The following is a 19,068-nucleotide window of genomic DNA, read 5'->3' as shown; positions in this document are numbered from 1 at the left end:
CTTACTTTACCTACCTCTCTGTCTACTCTTACTCCCACCTGCCATAAGCCTTAACTCGGTTGGTCTTTCTTTCAGTGTTGCTGTAAAAGAAAACCAGTTCCCAGTGCGATCAGGAATAAGAGTTAGGTCAAGGTTGTGGGGCTGCCATGGGATCCGAGATTAGCACAAAGACCTCTATTGTTGAAGGACTCGCAGGTTTTGCTTAAACAGGACGGAATAAGACTGCACTGGGAATGCCTGGCATAAAACAGGTTTCAAACAAAGCCCACTGGTTAGTGTACAAGCACGAAAAAGAAGACGCTTATCCCATGCTGATGGGCAAAGCAGTGGTTTACCTGACAACAGCGCTCATCTGTTCCTGCCTTCTCCCAAAGAAAGGCAAACAGAGGAGCTAGGAGAAAACCCTGGAGGAGTTTTCCATTCCCAGCCTAGAATGATCGGATTTCGTACGTATGTTAAAACACACTGAGTAGAAGAACTGAAAAATGAAAGCCTCTTTCTAGCCATCCATGTTCCTTTCAAAGAAACTAAAGGTCAAGCTTTCCAGAAAGCTCCATATATGGCATCCATACAGCAGATCCTGGAAGTAGCCAATAAAGGACCTGACAAGAGCAAGATATGCAGACACTGCACCTCAGAGGTGAGCATGCTCCACAGAGCATCTCCCGAAACCCCAGTGCCATGAGATGCAGAATCTAAAGCTGATTCACAAGAGATTTGAGGACACACACACAAACACACACACACACGCACACACACCACTGAAACAAAATGAGAATATTCTAGATGCCCCCCCCCAAGTCCAAAATTTATTTAAAACATTGAGTATAGCTGCAAAATCTGCTCAGAGGACAAATGGAACGTTCAAGGCCTCAATTCCAGAACTGTCAGAAGCCCCAAGCCAAGTGCCAGGTCTACTTCCACAGCTCCCTACACACAAAGAAGCTGTGCCTGGGTGATTTTCTCACTAGAGCCTTGACTGGCCACGTGGCAGAACAGAGCTGTTCGTAAAGTGGATAAAGATCAGACGGCCACTGGAGGAGGCCTCCACTGGAAGCCAGAACCGGAAGCATGGCCATGCCGTCCCAGGCTGGGCATGGAATGAACAAACCAAGACCTGAGTTGACATGCCTCTTTGTGTTACTTCTCTGCCATGTAAATCTGTGCTGTTGGGGTCATGCAGCGTCTACCCTCAGAACTGTTTCCTAGCAGTGAGGCAAGTGAAAAGCCTCGAATTAAAAGCATTATTATCAGGAAGTTCAAAGGAGATACTTTAATAAGGAACTCTGAAAACCTTGTATGTGTATATCTTGTTAGAATAAAATTCCTGCAGTCATGAGGGCTCTCTTTTTACTTGAGGGTGGAGGTGTTGTTCTAATATAACAGGAGTGATTATGTTAATAGAAAATTATTCATCTGGCTTAAATTAATTGTTTACGTTAAAAATATAGTTTGAAATGCTTCAGATAAAGGGTAAGCGGGGAATAGCTGTTTCATCTACTCAAGGTAGAACTTGGCAAGAAAACATCCTGTTTACAATGTGTTGCAGAACAGATACATCCTACTCAGAACAAGAACATATAATTTTTTTTTTTACAACTATATGGGTTATTTCCGAACAAGAATTATAGGATATAAGAATTATAAAATATCAGTTGTACAAAGCAAGAATTTTATCTGTAGTATCTTCAGTGCCTCAGAGAGCCAGTGCAGGGAATCACTGTTTTCTGCTCAATAAATATTTTCTCACTAGTGTATAATTAGCTATCTTTCCTTGGAGCCTTCTCTGATCTTGATTAGACACAATACCCAGCAGCCTGGGAGTCGTGTTTCGCCCACTCTGCCTGTTCCCCAGCCAGTTTGTCTCCTCTTGTTGAACCTATCTCCAGCGTGTTCGTAGAATTCCCCCCTTAGAACAGCAGCCTTGGCAATCCAATACCCAAGTGAAGAGAAATGTGATGAAACATCGGATTGTACCAACCAGAAGACAGTGCATAGCTACCATGCTTCAGCACCCTCATGCAGACCCAGGGGTGAAATGTGTGCATCTCTTCCTGGCACCAACTGCCAGAACTCCTCTCTGGGGGCTTCACATTGGTCACAGCGGCTCATCACAGAAATCAGCAAGTAACACAAACCAGAGCGCTACTTCAGATTCAAGTTGCCGACACCCTGTTGGTTCTAACTAGCGGAAAGCTTCTTAGGAGTCCAAGATGGCCTCTGATGAAAATAACCCTAATGCATGAGCTTCCTAATGAAAAAAGACTAGACTCCATTCTTCAATGAAGTCTCAGCGGGTGATGCTAGAGGTGGCAGGTGAAAGCTGAGACATTCCTGATATGGGAAGTGACCAGTGGCTTGGGCGACCACTTGCCTTAGTGTAGGTACTCTATAGCACAAGCTAAGCATGGAAGGTGTAAGGGTTGGCATCATTTTAACGGGACCACCAAATTTAGTACATAATTCAGCAAAGAAAAAGCATAGGAGTCTAAGATCAACTCGACAAATAGGTCTCTTTCTAGTTTTGTTTTGTTTGGGGTTTGTTTGTTTGTTTTTGAGACTTGTTTTGTAGACCAGGCTGGCCTAGAACTCATAGAATTCCTGCCTCTCCCTCCCCAAGTGCTGGGATTACAGGCGTGTGCCACGCCTGGGCAACAAATAGTACTAACAGCTGAATTATGAGCTTGATGGGGGTGGGGAAGGAAGTCAGGAGGCAGGAAATGGAATACAGAATGCATGGTCTGAGAAAGCCAACACCTAAACAAGGCAAAAATGATATCCTATATGTGTGAGGTGCTGGCAACCCTGCAATTCATGTTTGCAGACTGAATAATTGTTTGACCCTCCAGATTCAACCCGACTTCTTCATGAAACTCTAAGCTAGTTGGTCACTAATAGGGGACAGAAGCTATGAACAAATTTCAAATGCAACTGCTTTCTAAAGACCCAGACACTGGCTCTATTTGCAAACCCCCACGCCAACCAATTTATGTCACTCAGCATATATTTTAGTCATAGTTAAGAGCCCCTGATCCGTGGTGTCCCTCCCAGCATCATTCCTCCCTCAAAGACCAGGCCAACTGATTAAAACACCTTTTTTCCCACGCTGTTGCCACTGTCTTTAGTTTCCCAGGACATATCCATCATTGGCAGTATCGGCATTTGCATATGCAGTAATTCGACTCCGTGCTTACTCCTGCCCTTGATGGGGGCAGCTGGGGCATTTGTAACAATGATCTAGCCTGTGTCCTGCCAAGCAAACCAACACCCAGCTCTGGGGACAGGCAAGATAAGCCGGGAAGGAGTTAAGAAACATGCCCTAGCCACAGAGGAGCACCATGATGAAGAACACACTGGCAACACCATGATGAGGACACACCACAGAATTCATTAAAGAAGTCTGTGGGGTCCAAGAGGTTTCTCCAGTGGGGTAATAGTTAAACAGAAGCTCAAGGGAGAGAAGGAACCAGCCAGCTGAATGGAGCTGAGCAGAAAGGAAAATGTCCTAGATAAAGGAAAGAGAAAAAGTATAGAGGCCAGAAAACTGAAAACAGCATGGGCGTTTTAGGAAGAGGTAGGTGAGGAGTGCTTCCTAGATAGAGCCGAGTTGTTCTGGTCATTGAAAGGTTTTGGGCAAAGGACTGATGCTGCCAGTGGCTTCTTGTTTCAGGACAACCCTGGCTTCAGAGAAAGTCTGGACTGGGTAGGGAAGAGGCTGAAGGCAGAGCGAATAAGAGGCTACTGTAGTGACCAAGGCCTAGAATGAGAGAAAGAGAGGGCTGGGGGTGTTATCCAGGCGGTAGAGTGCTGGTGTAGCATGATGCAGGATTAGCTGGGTTTGATTCCTTCGAAAGTACTAGGTGACATGGTGCATGCCTGTTTTCCCAGCACATGGCAGGTAGAGGCGGGAATTCAAGGCCATCCTTGACTATATATCCTATCCGGTTAAAGAAAGATTGTGCCAGGCATTTCCTTTAGCAGCTTTTGTGTGTTTCCATGTGATGGGGGCCTCTTTTCAGCCTTTGCTTACACTAGACCTTTTTGCAACAAGAAACAATTGATCAGTCATTCTTCAGCTTCTAGAACATAACTCTGACAAATTTCTAAAGTCATCTTTAGTTCAAATGAGCATATAATTTTAGAAATGGAAAGCTTCACAGGAAGGCTGGGGTAGTGGTGCATGCCTGAAATCTCAGCACGTGGAGGCTAGATGGTCTAGAGTTCAGACAGGAAGCATGCCTCACTGGAAAAGTGCTTGTTTATCATGTGTGAGGCCCTGGGTTCAATGCTCAGTATTGAAAGATGGGATGGTAAAGACAGAAGGGGGCCTCTTTCCAGCGGGGCTCAGTTTGCTTGTTATTTGGTTTGGTTGCTTGGGTTTTGTTTATTGTTTGTCCTCTGAAGCCACTTGCAGAGCTTCTTTTAGATAGACTCCTTCCATCAGCCTTTTAAGTAATCACATCTCAAGATTGTGTAGCTGTCTTCATGCCATGCCCTGTCTCCCACATTTACAGCCCCCTATTGCCACATGTAAATGAAGAATTATAGATCAGGTTTTGTCTTATTGTTGTTTTTTGTTTTGTTTTGTTTTTTAAACTGGCTACCTCTTAGTTACATCTATCCCCAGAAAAGCTCATCTCAATACCACTTAAAAATAAAGGTAATTTCCTCCTGTCGTCTGTACCAATCCTTTTTTGTGGTATCCACCTCCAGTCACAGCACAAGCCCGTGAGATTAGCTCAGCCACATCATCCCCTTGACCACAGAGTTTAGTCTGTCACCAACACCTTTCAACTCACTCACAGGACTGGCCAGCATCCTGGTTCCCTCATCTGTGTCCCCACATCCACAACTCCATCTCTGCCCGAGCTGTTTCCATAGCTTCCTTCCAAACCTACCATGTCTTCACCATCATGACATCAATAGTTAATTTTCTTAAATTAACAGACTAGAGCAAATGGCTACCAAGCATCATAATCGCTGATCCTTTTTGTGTGCTTCAGAATAAGACTAAACCAAAACTAAAAAAAAGGGGGGCCTCAATATGCACATCAAGTCTTTATTATTAAGTTAATTAATTAATTCACTTTACATCCCACACGTAGCTCCCTTCCTCCTTCTTCCCTCATCACTCCTCCCCTATTCCTCAGGGAGCCCCGCCCCCATCCCAGTTCATCAAGCCGCATCAGGACTGAGTGCATCCTCTTCCACTTAGGCCTGCAGAGGCAGCTCCATCAGGGGGCAGTGATCAACAAGCAGGCAACAGAGTCCATATCAGCGTCAGCCTCTTATTAGGAGACCCACTTGAACCCTGAGCTGCCCATCTGCTAAATCTGTGTAGGGGGCCTAGCACATCAAGCCTTAACCCCACACCAACTCATGTGCTCCACTCATATATAACCACTCATCATGTCCCAAACAAACACTTTGCAACAATCTCCAACTCATGTTAAAAAAAAAAAAAAAAAAATCCTACTCCTCTCACAGGCCATCTCAGATCTCATAAGCTTTCCAATTTTTTCCCTTTTGGCAAATTCAACGTACTCTGTTGATTGCAATTTTCTCTGTTCGAATGGCATCAATGACACCTCCATCTCAGTATGTGTTGACTATAACATCACTGTCTACCTGGTTATCTCGGGAGAAGTTGGGCTTGTCCCGAGCAGAGCTTACGGGCTCTCAGCACCTCCCATAGGCCTCCTGCTTCAGAATGTGTCCTCCTGCTTCAAAGTGTGGGGATATTTATTTCATGGGACCGCTGTATCGTAGTATAGCCGAAATTAATGGGCAGTTAAAAAATAAATTTTTAAATTCATAAAATTAACTAGGAAAATTAATTTACGTTTTCAGGGATCCACTATTATACCCCAGGCTAGTCAGGAGCTTAAAAATCTATTTCAGCATTCCAAATGATAGGATTACAGGCTTCTGTCATCATTCCCAGCCCCAGGAAAATAGATTTTCTTAGATATCTAATATATATGTATAGATAGATACACAGATGCAAACCGCTAGTGTCTGTCTCTTTTTCCATCTGATCTCTTCTTTCCTTCTGCAGTTCTACTTGATTCTCTCTGACTTTATCCTCGCTCTATCTACCGTTCTAATAAACTGTTAGAATATAACTTTCCCAAAATTAGATTTTTCATGGCACTAAGCAGCATCCTGATCAAGGGAAAAACACTAGACTAAAAGTTGAAAGTTTATGAGTTCTAAATCATTATTTTTGGTGGCTTGGAGGAGACTGGTTTTTTTGTTTGTTTGTTTTTGTTTTTCATGTTTGAGATATGGTTTGATGTATCTCAGGCTGGCTTGAAGCTCCCAATGTGATTTAAAAATTTCCTTGATCTTCTGACCTTCCTGGTCCCATCCTGACGTATGGGATTATGGGTGCATCTCTACCCACACCAATACGCAGTATTGGGACTCAAACCCAGGCCTTACCTCATGCTAGGCAGGCACTCTACCAACTAGGCCATACCTTCAGTCCGTAGGTCAGTCATTTTAGTATTAATGTTTATCAACACCTATGTCCCAGGTACTGATCTACGATCCCTAAATAAAAAGTTCTGTGTGCTGAGATAGTCAATTAGAAGAAATGAGAATCAAATGGTAAATAATAAATGTAATAAGTATTTTGAAAGATGCAGATTACAAGTGCTGTTGGCAGAAGGGAATGGAAGATGGTGTATGAACTGAACTTTGAAATGAGAAGACTCCATTGAAAAGAGGAGACTTAAGCAGGGACAGCAAAGGAGTGCCCCATCTGGGGGTCTGTAGGAAGAGTATTCCAGCAAAATACTTTAGCCAAAAGCTAAAGTAATAGCACCAAGCCAGGATGCTATGTAAGGGATGTTTGAAGAAAAGCTGGAAGGATGGTGTGCCTGGAAGTGAGTCACCATCAGGACCTCAGCTTCTACTATGATGGACATGAGCATCCATAGCAGACTTCACCTGAAAGGGAATGACAAGATTTGATTTGTAAACATTTGGCTGTTGCGAAACAAGATTAGAAGCTGGGGGTAGGTCAAGAGTCCATTACAGTGGTCCTGGTAAATGGGGGTAGCTCAAAGCAGGGTGATGGCAGAGATGGGGACAGCCATTGGTTTCTAGATTTCCCCCCCCCTCCAATAAAACAAACAGGCTTTCCTGACAGATCAGGTGTAGATTATTTGGAAAATAATGGAATCACAGAAGACTTTTTTTTCCTGAACCAATGGAAAGGAGTTTTCATTATCCAAGGAGAGGGTGGCTATGAGAAAAACAGGTCTGTGTGAGGGAGGCTTGGGGCTTCGCTTTTGAACTTAAGGTTGAAATACCTATTGGATGGCCAGAGGAACCCATATCCCCTGTTATCCAAGAGCCCATGTGCCCAGACCCCAGCATATGCTTGAAGTGGCAGAGAATACTTGTACACACAATGTTTTCCCCTGTACACTAAAGTTTATTTTATAAATTAGGCATAGTTAGAGGTGAACAAAAACAATTGATAAGAAAATATAAGACTGAAGATGTAGCTCCATTGGTAGAACACTTACCTCCCTAGCACACTTGAGGCCCTAGGTTCGCTGCCCAGGACCTCAGAAAAGCTGGTGTGATAATGCCCTCCTAAAATCTCAGTACTTGGAAGACAGAGGCAGGAGGATCAGAAGTTTAAGATCTTCCTTGGCTGCTACAAAGCAAGTTCTCACCCACCTGGGCTACATGAGACCTGGTCTCAAAAACAAAACAAATATAGAACAATTGTTTAAATGTACTGCAATAAAGGATATATAAACAAGCTCTCTCTCTCTCTCTCTCTCTCTCTCTGTCTGTCTCTCTCTCCATTGTATTTTCACCCTTCATTCAAGGAAAATACATTACAGCTTCTCTCCATGAATCCAATTTCCAGCATTACTAATCTTATTTATTGAGTAAAATAAGGGTTACTTGAACACAGTCACTGAGATACGTGACAAGGGGCTATGGCCTGATTAGTGATGGACAAGGCTATACAGCATAGACTTGAGGGACAAAGGGTGGCTTTTACACCCGTATCCCAGGTGGGTTGGAATGGGAGAGCGTGAGATACCACCATGCCCCTCAGAGAGGTGCAGCACTTAAAATGTATGAGCAGTTTATTTTCCAGAATTTCCCACTTCATGTTCATATAGTGGTTGACTACCACAAGTAACTGACAGAAGGTGAATCCATAGATAAGGGAGATGACTACGTGCCCTGTACACACTGATTTATGAGTCAAGCTTAAGCAAAAAGTCACATCTGGGGTGGGAGTGACCTTGGAAGTCACAAGCATTAAATGGATTTGAAATCACTGAGACTAATAAGATCTTGTATTTCTAGGACAATAAAATGATCTGTTGAGCCTTAACCAAATGTTCCCTGCTTCTTCCTTTCCTCCCTCTGAGACAAGGTTAGGCTAAATCAGTTATTTCTGTCTATGCTCTTGAAGCACTAGTGTTCTACAGATTGGGACCCGAGATGTTTGCTTCCCATTTGCTAAGCCAATAAGTCACCCTGTGCCTGCACAATAGAAAGATGTGTGGCTGGGTGTGGTGATGCACACCTTTAGTCCCACACTGGGAGGCAGAGGCGGGCAGTTCTCCGTGTTTGAAGCCAGCCTAGTCCACAAAGTTCCAGGACAGCCAGAGCTACAGAGAAGCCCTGTCTCAAAAAAGAAAAAAATGACAACAAAAGTACATCTAGAGATGGAGCAAGCTGGCATGGTGATAGGTCAGCCACAGTGAGCAATGTGTGGAGGGAGAGAAACTGTCTAAAAATTAGTTTCTCATTTGAAATATGGCCTCATGCATCTCCTCACGACTGCTCATCACCATCTATCAAGGGGTCTTTCTCAATAATTATGGATTCATACGACTACATGCTTAGGCCCCAAAAAAATGTTCCCCAAAGTCAACCTATGCTCATATTCTCCATAAAACATGGTCTTGAAAAATCAGTTTTAAAAAATGGAATGATCCCACTTCTTTTAGTCTATTGCTTGAATTATTTAAAATTTTCCCTGAACTCTTGAGCAGATTCAATTGTTGATTTAACCATATAAACAGGCATGAAACTCACTGAGGAAGCTGAGGGATTAGGACTGCAGGTTTGAGCACAGACTGTGGTGGGGAGGGAGGAGAGAAGGAAGAAGGAAAGGAGGGAAGCAGGTAAGAAGTCATTGTTATGAGAAGATCTTGGAGATACTAGGTCAGTTTCCTTCCCTTTGCAGTGGATGTCAAAGGTCATGCTGAAACTAGTGCTTAGGTCACCTCTCAACCCCTAGTACTGTGTTCTACCCACCACACTCTACCGAATCCAAGGCTGCTTCAGAGATCCCTCTAGAACTTACGATGAAGGCAGAAAAGCCAAGCATGTTGGCACACACCTGTAATTCCAGCACTTGGGGGGGGGGGGGGTTAAGGCAGGAGGATCAAGAGTTCAAGCTCATCTCTGGCTACATAGGAAGTTCAAGGCCTCTCTGGGCTATGTGAGACCCTGTCTCACGAAACAGAAAAGCGAAAGGACAAAGAAGGCAAAAGTTTTATGAACTACTATATCGCTGTACATGAAATAAAGCATCTTTTTAATTTTTAAATTAAAGCTCAAAAGTTAACAATGTGTGATATGTGATTTTCATCTTCTTTAGGGTATTTGTTGTTGTTGTGATCTCCACGTGTTCTTAACATATTCATTTCATGTCCCTGTATTTCTTGTTTTCGCAGTCCTGAGGGTCATCCTTGCCATTACGTTTTTCCTGGTATCTGGTGTCCTCATGATACTGCTCTTTGCCCTCATCCGCCATGGGCCCTGCTGGCAGAGAGACGTGTATCGAAACATCTGAACAGACAGTGACAGACCTCCAGTGACAACACGGCTCAGTGAGGCAGCACCTGAAGGATGGTCTTCCACCCTGTGGCTGTTGTCTTGCCCACACCCTCCCTTTAGAGTTGGTGTGAGCTTGCTGCCACCAGGGAGGGTGCAGAGCTGGCAGGGTTACTTCTCACCACTGAGCTGTGGTGTGGGCTGCTCATGCGGCTAGGACGGGCTCTTGTGCAAGGGACGATGGCTCTGTTCTCTCACACCCACACGTCCTGAGAGAAATAAGAAGCCAAATTCCAACCCACTTTGTGCCTACAGAGAGGAAAGGGAGCGAACGTGGGGTGGGACTAAGACATAGGTTAGACCACACTAGGTAATCTAGAATGTTAGACTAGAAGTACAGTACAGAAAAAATGACTTTAGTTATTCAGTAAGCTTAATTCTCTGTCTCTCTGTCTCTGCCTCTCTCTCCCTGTCTGTCTGTCTGTTTCTGACAAACAATTCAATCCCAGTGCTTTATAACTGACACACTTCTGTGTGTACATCTAACACACACACACACATCCATAGTCAAAATGTCTTTATGTGAAGTGTTGATTCTCAGAAACTGTAATGTCATTCACTTTAAGCATAGCTCAGGCCATTTTCCCCCAGCTGCCATGCAGAAAAAAAATAACTGAAAAACCATAAGTTCCTTTTTAACCCCCTCCTATCACCTTATTTTTGTACAGTTGGCTTTACCTTCATTTTAAAATTATGATCTCTGAACACTTATAATGGCTGTTCATGGCTACTATGAAATGGTTGTTATTATTATTAACTTATTTTGTTTTTGCTGTAGTTCTGGAATGCAAGCTCCTGGGCCTCATGGCTGCTAGGAGAGTACTCGACCAATGAACTATGCCCTTAGTCCTCTCTAGCTTTGTAAGTGTCAATCTGGAAAGGAAAGTAAACTGTAGGGATGGAAACCCACTGGCTTTGGGGCTTAATTCTTAATTTCCTATGCTAACGTAGAAAACTCTAGATAAGATGAACATAAAGCTTATATCTGGATTTCATTTTTTTGTGAACAATTCCATCCCACTTTAATCACATACAAGTCATAACCCAATCAGTTACCTCCACGGCTGGTATCGCCCAGGAAGTCATTAGGGAGAAAGACTAAAGATCACCTTATGCCATTATAACTGCATAAAATATAATACTGTGGGCACACAAGCATTTGGTTGGTGATCAATTTGATCTCATTCCTCAGTAGTTGCCCTACTTCCTTGGTTGTTGCCTAACAGTCTCAAAGTATACCCAGTAGGAGGGGTCAGAGAAAGGTCTCTGTTCTCTGTCCTCTGACCATGCTCATTGTCCATGTTCGGACTATGGCTCCCAAGGCCATGCTCAGAATTCACCTTGCAGGACTGTCTAGATGCTGGGACCTCCAATACCCAGCATGGAAGTCTGCTCTCCAGTAAGAACCTTACCCAATCCCTGAGCCCCACAGGTCCCCTGTGAAACACCAACCACTCATCTCTATAGCCTACAAAGTCATAGAAAACAAAACCTGAAAAGTGCTCTCTCTCTCTCTCTCTCTCTCTCTCGTGCTTATGTGAGTGTGCATGTGGTATGTGCACACATGTGCGTGTTGTTTTCTCACTCATGCTCAGAGAACAAAGGAGGATGTCATGTGCCCTGTTCTATTTTTCTTCTCCTTATTACCTTAAGACGAGATATCTCACCGATCCTGGAGCTATTCTAGCATCCAGCAAGCCCCAGTGATCCTTCTGGCTTATCCCCAACAGCACTGGGGTTACAGGAACACATGGGACACACTCAGCTTTTTACCTAGGTGCTTGGGACTTGAACTCGGGGCCTCACTCTTGTACACTAACTCATTTGCCTAATCCCCAGTACCTACCATCTCTTGATTGCTGTACAGAAAGCTCTCAGGCTCAGCATTTCTGTTTAATTTATTTTCTTCTGCTGGTAAATACTATAGCCAGTTTTCATACACTAGGGCAGAAGGAAGAATCCCAAGTGACAAATGATCTAAAGGAATAAAGCAAAGAGCACAGATGAGCTGCAGGGTGTCTCAGAAAAGAAGCTAATGATGCAATGTTCAACAACAGGGGATGTTGACCCCCAATACTGGTAATTGCTTGGCAGGTGGGACAGATGTGACCATTCCGGTTGCCATGGTAACACTGTTGAAATATCACTAGAGCTGGGGTCACCTCTGTTCTGATGAGTTTCTTGTCATTTGAGAGGCCTTTGTGTGGCAGTCCCATGAAGCAGCCATTATCGGGTTGATAATAATCACGTAAAAATACTAGTGATAGGTGTACAGAAAGCACCAAGAGGGATATTGGTAGGTTACCATCGGCTTTAATGGCATAACACAGAGAATTAAGCGAATATGATTGTGGAAAAAAACAAAAACAAAAACAAAAACAAAAAAACACCACTGCTTAAGAAATGGCATACATTAGGCTCCAACTGGCATTAACTCAGAAGCTTTTTATACCAAAGCTGTCATTTCTTCCCTGAATTTACTTGTGTTTCCTATTTTCTCAACTCTTTTTCTATCTTGTTCTAATATTGTTATCACCGATTCCTCATAGTCAGGGAGGGTTCTGACTAGATAAAAGCCAAATTATAACGGTTTTCTCTTTTAAAACCCTCTACAAAAACCTACCCGAGCAGCAATTCGAGTTAAATATTCGTGCCTTAGGTCATAGCTAACAGACACATACAGTTGTCACACGTGTGGTCTAAGTGTTCCACGGCCACATTTGTAAAAGTAAACGTTTTTTTAAATGAAATGAATTCTAATATAGATTTATTTAACACGATGCATATAAAATACTATTTCAACAAAAAGCGTTCATGGAATATTTTAAAAGTGCTTTTCATACTAAGTACTTAAAATCTGATGTGATGTCTGTTTTACTCCAGACATGGAGTAGCTGCCTTTAAGGGCTCGGTAGTCACAAGTGGCTCGTGGATCCTATACTGACTAGTTCTGGCCTCTGCCATTAGATGACAGGCTTTTTAAAGCAGAGAAAACACATTCTTTAGTTATAAAGTACACTTTTTGATACCTTGAAGAAATAGACATCATCTTTAGGGCTGGAACATGGCTTGCTGATGAAGTGTTTGCTTAGCACAGACGAACCCTGAGTCCCATCCCCAGCACCCCAAATGAAGTACAATAAAACAAACCCAGCGGATGACCTTTATCCTGTGTTGTCATTGGTTTTTCTCTTTGGCCAAACTGATGAAAGACTGTCTGAAATGTCTTATTTGTAATCCTGTATTAAAGGTAAGATCCAAGACCTCTTCTAACTATCCCATACTGAATGGACTAATTCCCCTTCTTGTATTAATAAGGAAACCAGAAACAGAGGCAGAGAGGATGCTTTTTAAAAGGTAAAGTGATTTTGAGAACAAAGAGCAATGACTTCTCAAGAAAATCCTTCACAATTCACTTTATAACTAGATGAACAGACGTGTTTACCATGGTGATTTCTGGGCCCAAACACGTGAAAAAAATAAATTTAGGATGTAATAAAATGTTTAAAACAATAATTTCCCAGAAAAATCTAAAGCAGGTAGGTTTGGTATCCCACATAAAATCAAAAGTCAAGTGTCACCATGTGACCCTTTGTTGTTATATCTCCCGAACAGTTTGTTAATAGCTTTCATGGCTTATGAAATATGTGCAAAGTAAATCCGTAAATTGAAGGAAAAATAGAATCTGTACACTTCCTGCTGCCAAGCACTTCTGTAACTGCTCTTGGTGAAGTGATGGCTGGTGAATCGATGCCTTCCTCTTTTAAAAATGAGTAGAGTGTGTGCGTGCGTGTGTGTGTGTGTGTGTGTGTGTGTGTGTGTGTGTGTGTGTACTCGTGCAGGTGCACACTGCCACAGCCCCCGTGTAGAGTCTAACAACAACTTTCTGCCTTTGTTTCTCCCCTTGCACCATGTTGAGGTGGGGTCTTTCTTGTTTCTACTGTGCTCCTATGGTCCTCGGCAATTCTCCTGTCTCTATCTCCCATCTCACCGTGGGAGTTCTGGAATTGCAGATGCCGACACCCGTGTGGCTCTTTTTAAGACATGGGTCCTCTCACCAGGGTTGCGCTTTTACCCCCTGAGCCAGCTCGTTGGCTCCTGAGAGGCCATTCTTTTCAACACTTTGGACCTCTGTATTGGTAAGGCATTAATTTTTTTTTTTCCTGCAGCTATGAGTTGAACGCAGTTTATCCCACTTTAGCTTGTATCAAAACTTGGCTCCCCATGGTACCATATTGAGAGATGCTGGAGCCTATCAGAGATGACTAGGTCATCAAAAGGGGTGCTGGTTGATGTTGTCAGCTTGTCAGAATCTACAATCATCTTGGCCATGGGCCTCTGGACGTGTCCATAGCAGAGTATCTTGGTTACATTAATTGATGTAGAGACCCATCTTAGCTGAGGTTGGGACCATTCCTTGGGCAGGGGATCCCAGCCTGTGTAAAATGGAGGAAATGAGCTGAGCACTAGCATGTGTTCATTTGTCTCTCCCTGCTTCCTGACCTTGGATGTGATGTGACCAGCTACTTCACGCTCTTTCCACCCTGACTACCTGCCATGGTGATCTTTACCCGTGATCTGGGAGCCACAACAAACCCTTTGTCACTCATGTGGCCTTTTCTCAGATTACTGCATGATAGCAACAGGAAAAAAAAATAAGACAGAAGGAATCAGTATTTTTCCCTGGGAAAAATTTGCAGGACTGGATTGGACCACAATGATGGGTTATAAAGAAAGTCTCTAGCCAGGAGATGGTGGCTCGCCCCTTTAATCCCAGCACGTGGGAGGCAGAGGCAGCAAATTCAAGGCCACCCTAGTCTACAAAGTAAGTCCAGGACAGCCCAGGCTACACAAAGAAACCTTGTCTTGAAAAAAACCAAAAACCAAAACCTGAAACAAAACCAGAGTAACCAGGACAACCAAGACTACACAGAGAGACTGTGTCTCAAAAACCAAAAGAAGAAAGTCTGTATGCCTTTGCCTCCTCTGCCCCTCCCCCTTCTCTCTCCATGCTCTTCTATATCTACCTGCTACCTCACCAGGGGTCCTCACTGGAGCAGAAGCTGGCACTGTGCTCCTGAACTTTCAGAACCCTGAGCTAAATAAACTCTTTCTACATTGTTCTGCCTCGGGTGTTTTGTTATAGTGACACAAGAACAAATCTGGAGAACAGAGGAGAAAAAGGCAGTTGAGCCAAATGCATAGACTGACATCCCACCTTGAACTCTTACTAGCTGTATGACCCTAGAATAATCACTGAAATTTTTCTATCCAAGATTCCTTGTCTATAAATTGTAGACAGTAGTAGTTCCTATTCAGAGTATTATGAGGAATAAATGAGCTAGTACTTACAAATGCCAGGAATAGGTCTGGGCCCTAGTAAGAAACTTATTATTGTTGTTGTTATAATGATATTTTATTAAATATTCAGTAGAGGATGTCAGGAATTTATCACTGCCTGCCAAAAACTTTATCATTCTGAATTCTCTTGTTAAATACAAGATGTGATTTTTTTTTATTAGTTCTCTATACACTTTCAAGAGTGGACTTCAATCTTATACCATATCTTAAAGTGACAACTATTACTTAAAAAAATGATGGAGTTTCCCTTGGAGAAGCAGTCGGGACACCAGAGATCTCATTAAAACTGTTGTTTTGACTGAGGATCTGTTTCTGAGAGAGCATAACAATCCCTTAAAGAAAGAGTAAGTGGATTTCAGCAGGAAGTCAACTGCTATCAGGAACTTCAAGTAAAATTCATTAAAGTCTAAAGACAGAGTCTACAGAGGAATTGCATCAAGCCAGAGCCACTTTAATGAAGTTAAGCCCCAAACATTGGAAACATATTTAAATGGAATTAAACCTGGATCTTTACTAAAATAGCTTTAAGAAGAACTGCATATTTCCATTGTTTAAAAAATTATATATTTATATTTCCAAATAAAATTCTATATAGAAAACCAAACCAAAAAAGGATTAAGAAGATCAAGTGATTGAGTGTTTTGAGCCAATAAGGAAAAATGCTAAGTTGGAATGGTGGAAGGTAACACAAAGAAAGATGGACAAAGGAAGAGATCAGAAGTTTTTTATAAGGTTAAGTGATGTTTGGGCATGAAAGAGTTAAAAGAGTGGCTGAGTGAAGAAGGATTTGCTCAATACCTTTTTTTTTTTTTCGAGACAGGGTCTTACTTGTAGTCCTGGCTAGCCTAGAACTCACTATATAGAGCAGGATGTCCTTGAACTCACAGACGTTGGCTTGCCTCTGCCTTTCTGAATGCTTTGATTAAAGGTGAGCAATACCACACCTGGCTTCATTTTAGACTTTGCCTTCTACAGTGGATCACACTCCTGATTAGAAAGCACAATCCAGTGTAGTCATTAGTACTGAAGTAAAAAAAAAAACAGTATTTTGAGCAAATCATGTACAAGACCTACAGTCTACACGAAAACTGCCAGAACTGAGGATTGTTAGGGACTGAACCCAGAGACGCCAAAAGATCATGAGGACATGTGACAGCCACAGCCCTAACCTGATGCCACTGTGCTTTTGCCTGCTCTGTCCTAGTCAATTAGTGACGCTTCCCTGAGTGCTTGCTCAGGCCTGTGTAATAATTGACCCATAACTCACTCCCCTGTGATAGCTAAAGAAACTTAATATGGTACCAGTCATCCCCTAAGGTTCACTGACCTTAGCCCTGGAATGGCAGAGAAACCTTTGTGGCTCTAGGTGAGACAGGGAACAGGATAAATGGTGTTCCCAGTGTGAGGCATTTAACCATTTGCTGTCCACTTCTGTAAAGCTGCTTATTGCTGTGAGCTTGGAATGAAATAGTCTTCTTATTACTAAACAGAAAAAGAAACTGAGGGAAGCAGAACAACTGTTTTGCCTAGCCATGGATTACATAGATAATTGTATTGTCCACCTTTTTATGTCCACCTCGAAAATTCTTCCTTTAACTTTTGTCAGCACCAGCTGTTTGGCTTTAAGGCCGCTGTCCTCCCACTAACAGCAAAAATAAATTCATTTAAATCTAAATTTAAATGAGACTAAACCTTTCAGTCTTTTCTAGTGAAATGTGACACCACAGGATGACACAGAAGAGGCAACCTTTTCTGAGGCAGACTGGCTTGGAGCAGAGCAGGGATGAGAACCTGGTTTGCCAAGGCAGATGTTTAGGGTGTCCCTAGTCACTAGAGCTGGACTTTAAGCTGTAGATCTCAAGTTTCCAGATGTCATGGTTTGAATGTGAAATTACAGCTCCCCCTACACTAGCCTGTAAGCTCATGTGTTTCAATATTTGCCCTGCTGTTTTGGATGGTTATGAAAACCTGGAGAGGGACAGACTCCCTGGGGAAACTGAGTCACAGGAGCTGGTCACTGAGGTTACATTTTTGACAGCTTAACACAAACTGAGGTCATCTGGGAAGAGGGAACCTCAGCTGAGCAGATGCCCTGTAGGCAAGCCGGTTGGCAAGCCCAGTGCAGCATTTTCTTGATTAATGATTGATGCTGCAGGAGAGCCCAGCATGCCATGGGTGGTGTCCCCTCTGGGCAGGGGGTCCTGAGATGTTTAAAAAGGTATCTGACCTGGACCCTGAGGAGCAAGCCAGTAAACAACATCCCTCCATGGACTCTGCTCCAGTCCGTCTTACCTGCCTGGGTTCCTGTTCTGACTTCCCTTCATGATGAAATGCGTGTGAACTGAAAAAGTATAAGCCAAATAAGCCCTTTCTTCTCCCAAGTTGCTTTTGGTTGAAGCATTTATTATAGCAACAGAAGCTCAAGTAACACATCCATCAAGATTTGAGGACATCAGGATCCTAGCTGCTACTGCCACCACGATTCCTAGTCATAATAGGCTATACCATCCACCTGTGAACCAAAACAACCCCTTCCATGCTTTGTCGCATTTGTCGGGCATTTTGTCAGAGTACAAAAGGTAACCTAGTCACTCTTAGTTAACACCTCGACTTATGATATCAATTCCATGTGTGTGTGACAGCTCAGTAGGATGACATAGGGGAAGGGCCCAGTGCACTTCTAGCTGGTATTAAATTTAGTATAATTCACCTTACTGTATACTCCTGAGAGCAAAGGAAAAACATGTGTATAAGCAACCCCATCTGCATTCTCATTTTCAAGATGAGGTCATAAAAAATAGACTAAGGGGCCTGTTGAATTATGTCACTCTTCTGTGACAGGTGACCCTTCTGAAACTGCTCCCTCTTTTTGCACCCTGGATTTAGCTGCTGATGGGCAGTAAAGTTGCACTGAATGGAAAATAAAACCCAACAACTCTCTAAATGCATATAGACAGAGGGAAATCTGTTTTCATAGTCACATGGGCAACAGAAAAAAAAATTTGTCCTAAATACAATGCACAAAACAGGAGAGCTTGATAATGTCAGAGGGAGGTAACAATTGCCAAGGGATAGAAAAGGGGAGATAGATAGGAGAGAACAGTTCAGTTGAAATTTCACTGACCAGCTTGGTCATCTTGATAAGCTTGGGAATGTACCAGGGAAAAGAGCAAGTCACGTGCGTTTTAGTCACTGTAGGTGAAATTTAGTTACAGGTTCAAGTCATATAGATAAATGGGTTGGTGGAACACAGGCTGTACAGAGGACTCATTAGGTATCCATTAATTAAGTGGCTCATTATTACATTCCTTTGTTAATTAAATTTCTGAAGACTTGCAAGTACAGCTTTTCATCTTCATCTGGCGGACCAAGTCAGGCCCCAGGACACATAATACAGACAGCTCCACTGTCACTGTTTAGCTTTCAAACACAGGCTGTACTTTCCGGCTGTGCCCATGGGTTTCATTTTTGTTTTCCCTAAGATGGTCATCTTTGGGGTGGAAAAGGGTAGAGAACTGAGCGGAAGCTGATGATTCTGACTATGAGGAAAGGCAGGTAGGCTCTAGCCTCTCCACGTCACCCAAGGCCTTTAGAAGAAAGGCACGTGGCTATGAAGAAAATTACTTCAACGTGATTTTGAGTTTATTTTCAGGAAGTTGGCTTTTCTTCCTTATTTGTGTGTCTGTGAGCTACCATACATGTATAGATTCATGTATGTGCCATGTGCCACCATAATAAAGTAGTTCTGTCGGCCAGAAAAAGCCACCTTTCTAATCCTCCCCCCCCCCCCCCCCCCCCCCCCCCCCCCCCCCCCCCCCCCCC

The 19,068-nt window shown here is 43.0% G+C and overlaps 1 protein-coding gene across 2 annotated transcripts in view; it reads left to right on the top strand.

Moving 5' to 3' along the window:
• Acp3 (acid phosphatase 3) overlaps positions 1-13,052 on the top strand; it is a 44,837-nt gene extending 31,785 nt beyond the window's left edge. Inside the window, exon 11 of one of the 2 annotated variants that reach the window (XM_055629814.1) lies at positions 9,726-13,052. In XM_055629814.1, coding sequence (XP_055485789.1) covers positions 9,726-9,844 — 119 coding nt within the window. In that variant the 3' untranslated portion in view covers positions 9,845-13,052. Of the gene's footprint in view, positions 1-75; positions 4,857-9,725 lie in introns of those variants that run through there. The other variant, XM_055629815.1, reaches the window with a different exon arrangement.
• The last annotated feature ends 6,016 nt before the right edge of the window (positions 13,053-19,068 follow it).

This window comes from Psammomys obesus, unplaced genomic scaffold (assembly GCF_907164565.1).
Source record: "Psammomys obesus unplaced genomic scaffold, mPsaObe1.curated_primary_1811, whole genome shotgun sequence".
In the NCBI taxonomy this organism is placed as follows: domain Eukaryota; kingdom Metazoa; phylum Chordata; class Mammalia; order Rodentia; family Muridae; genus Psammomys; species Psammomys obesus.
Note: the sequence above shows the minus strand (reverse complement) of the source record. Positions and strands in the feature narration are given on the sequence as shown.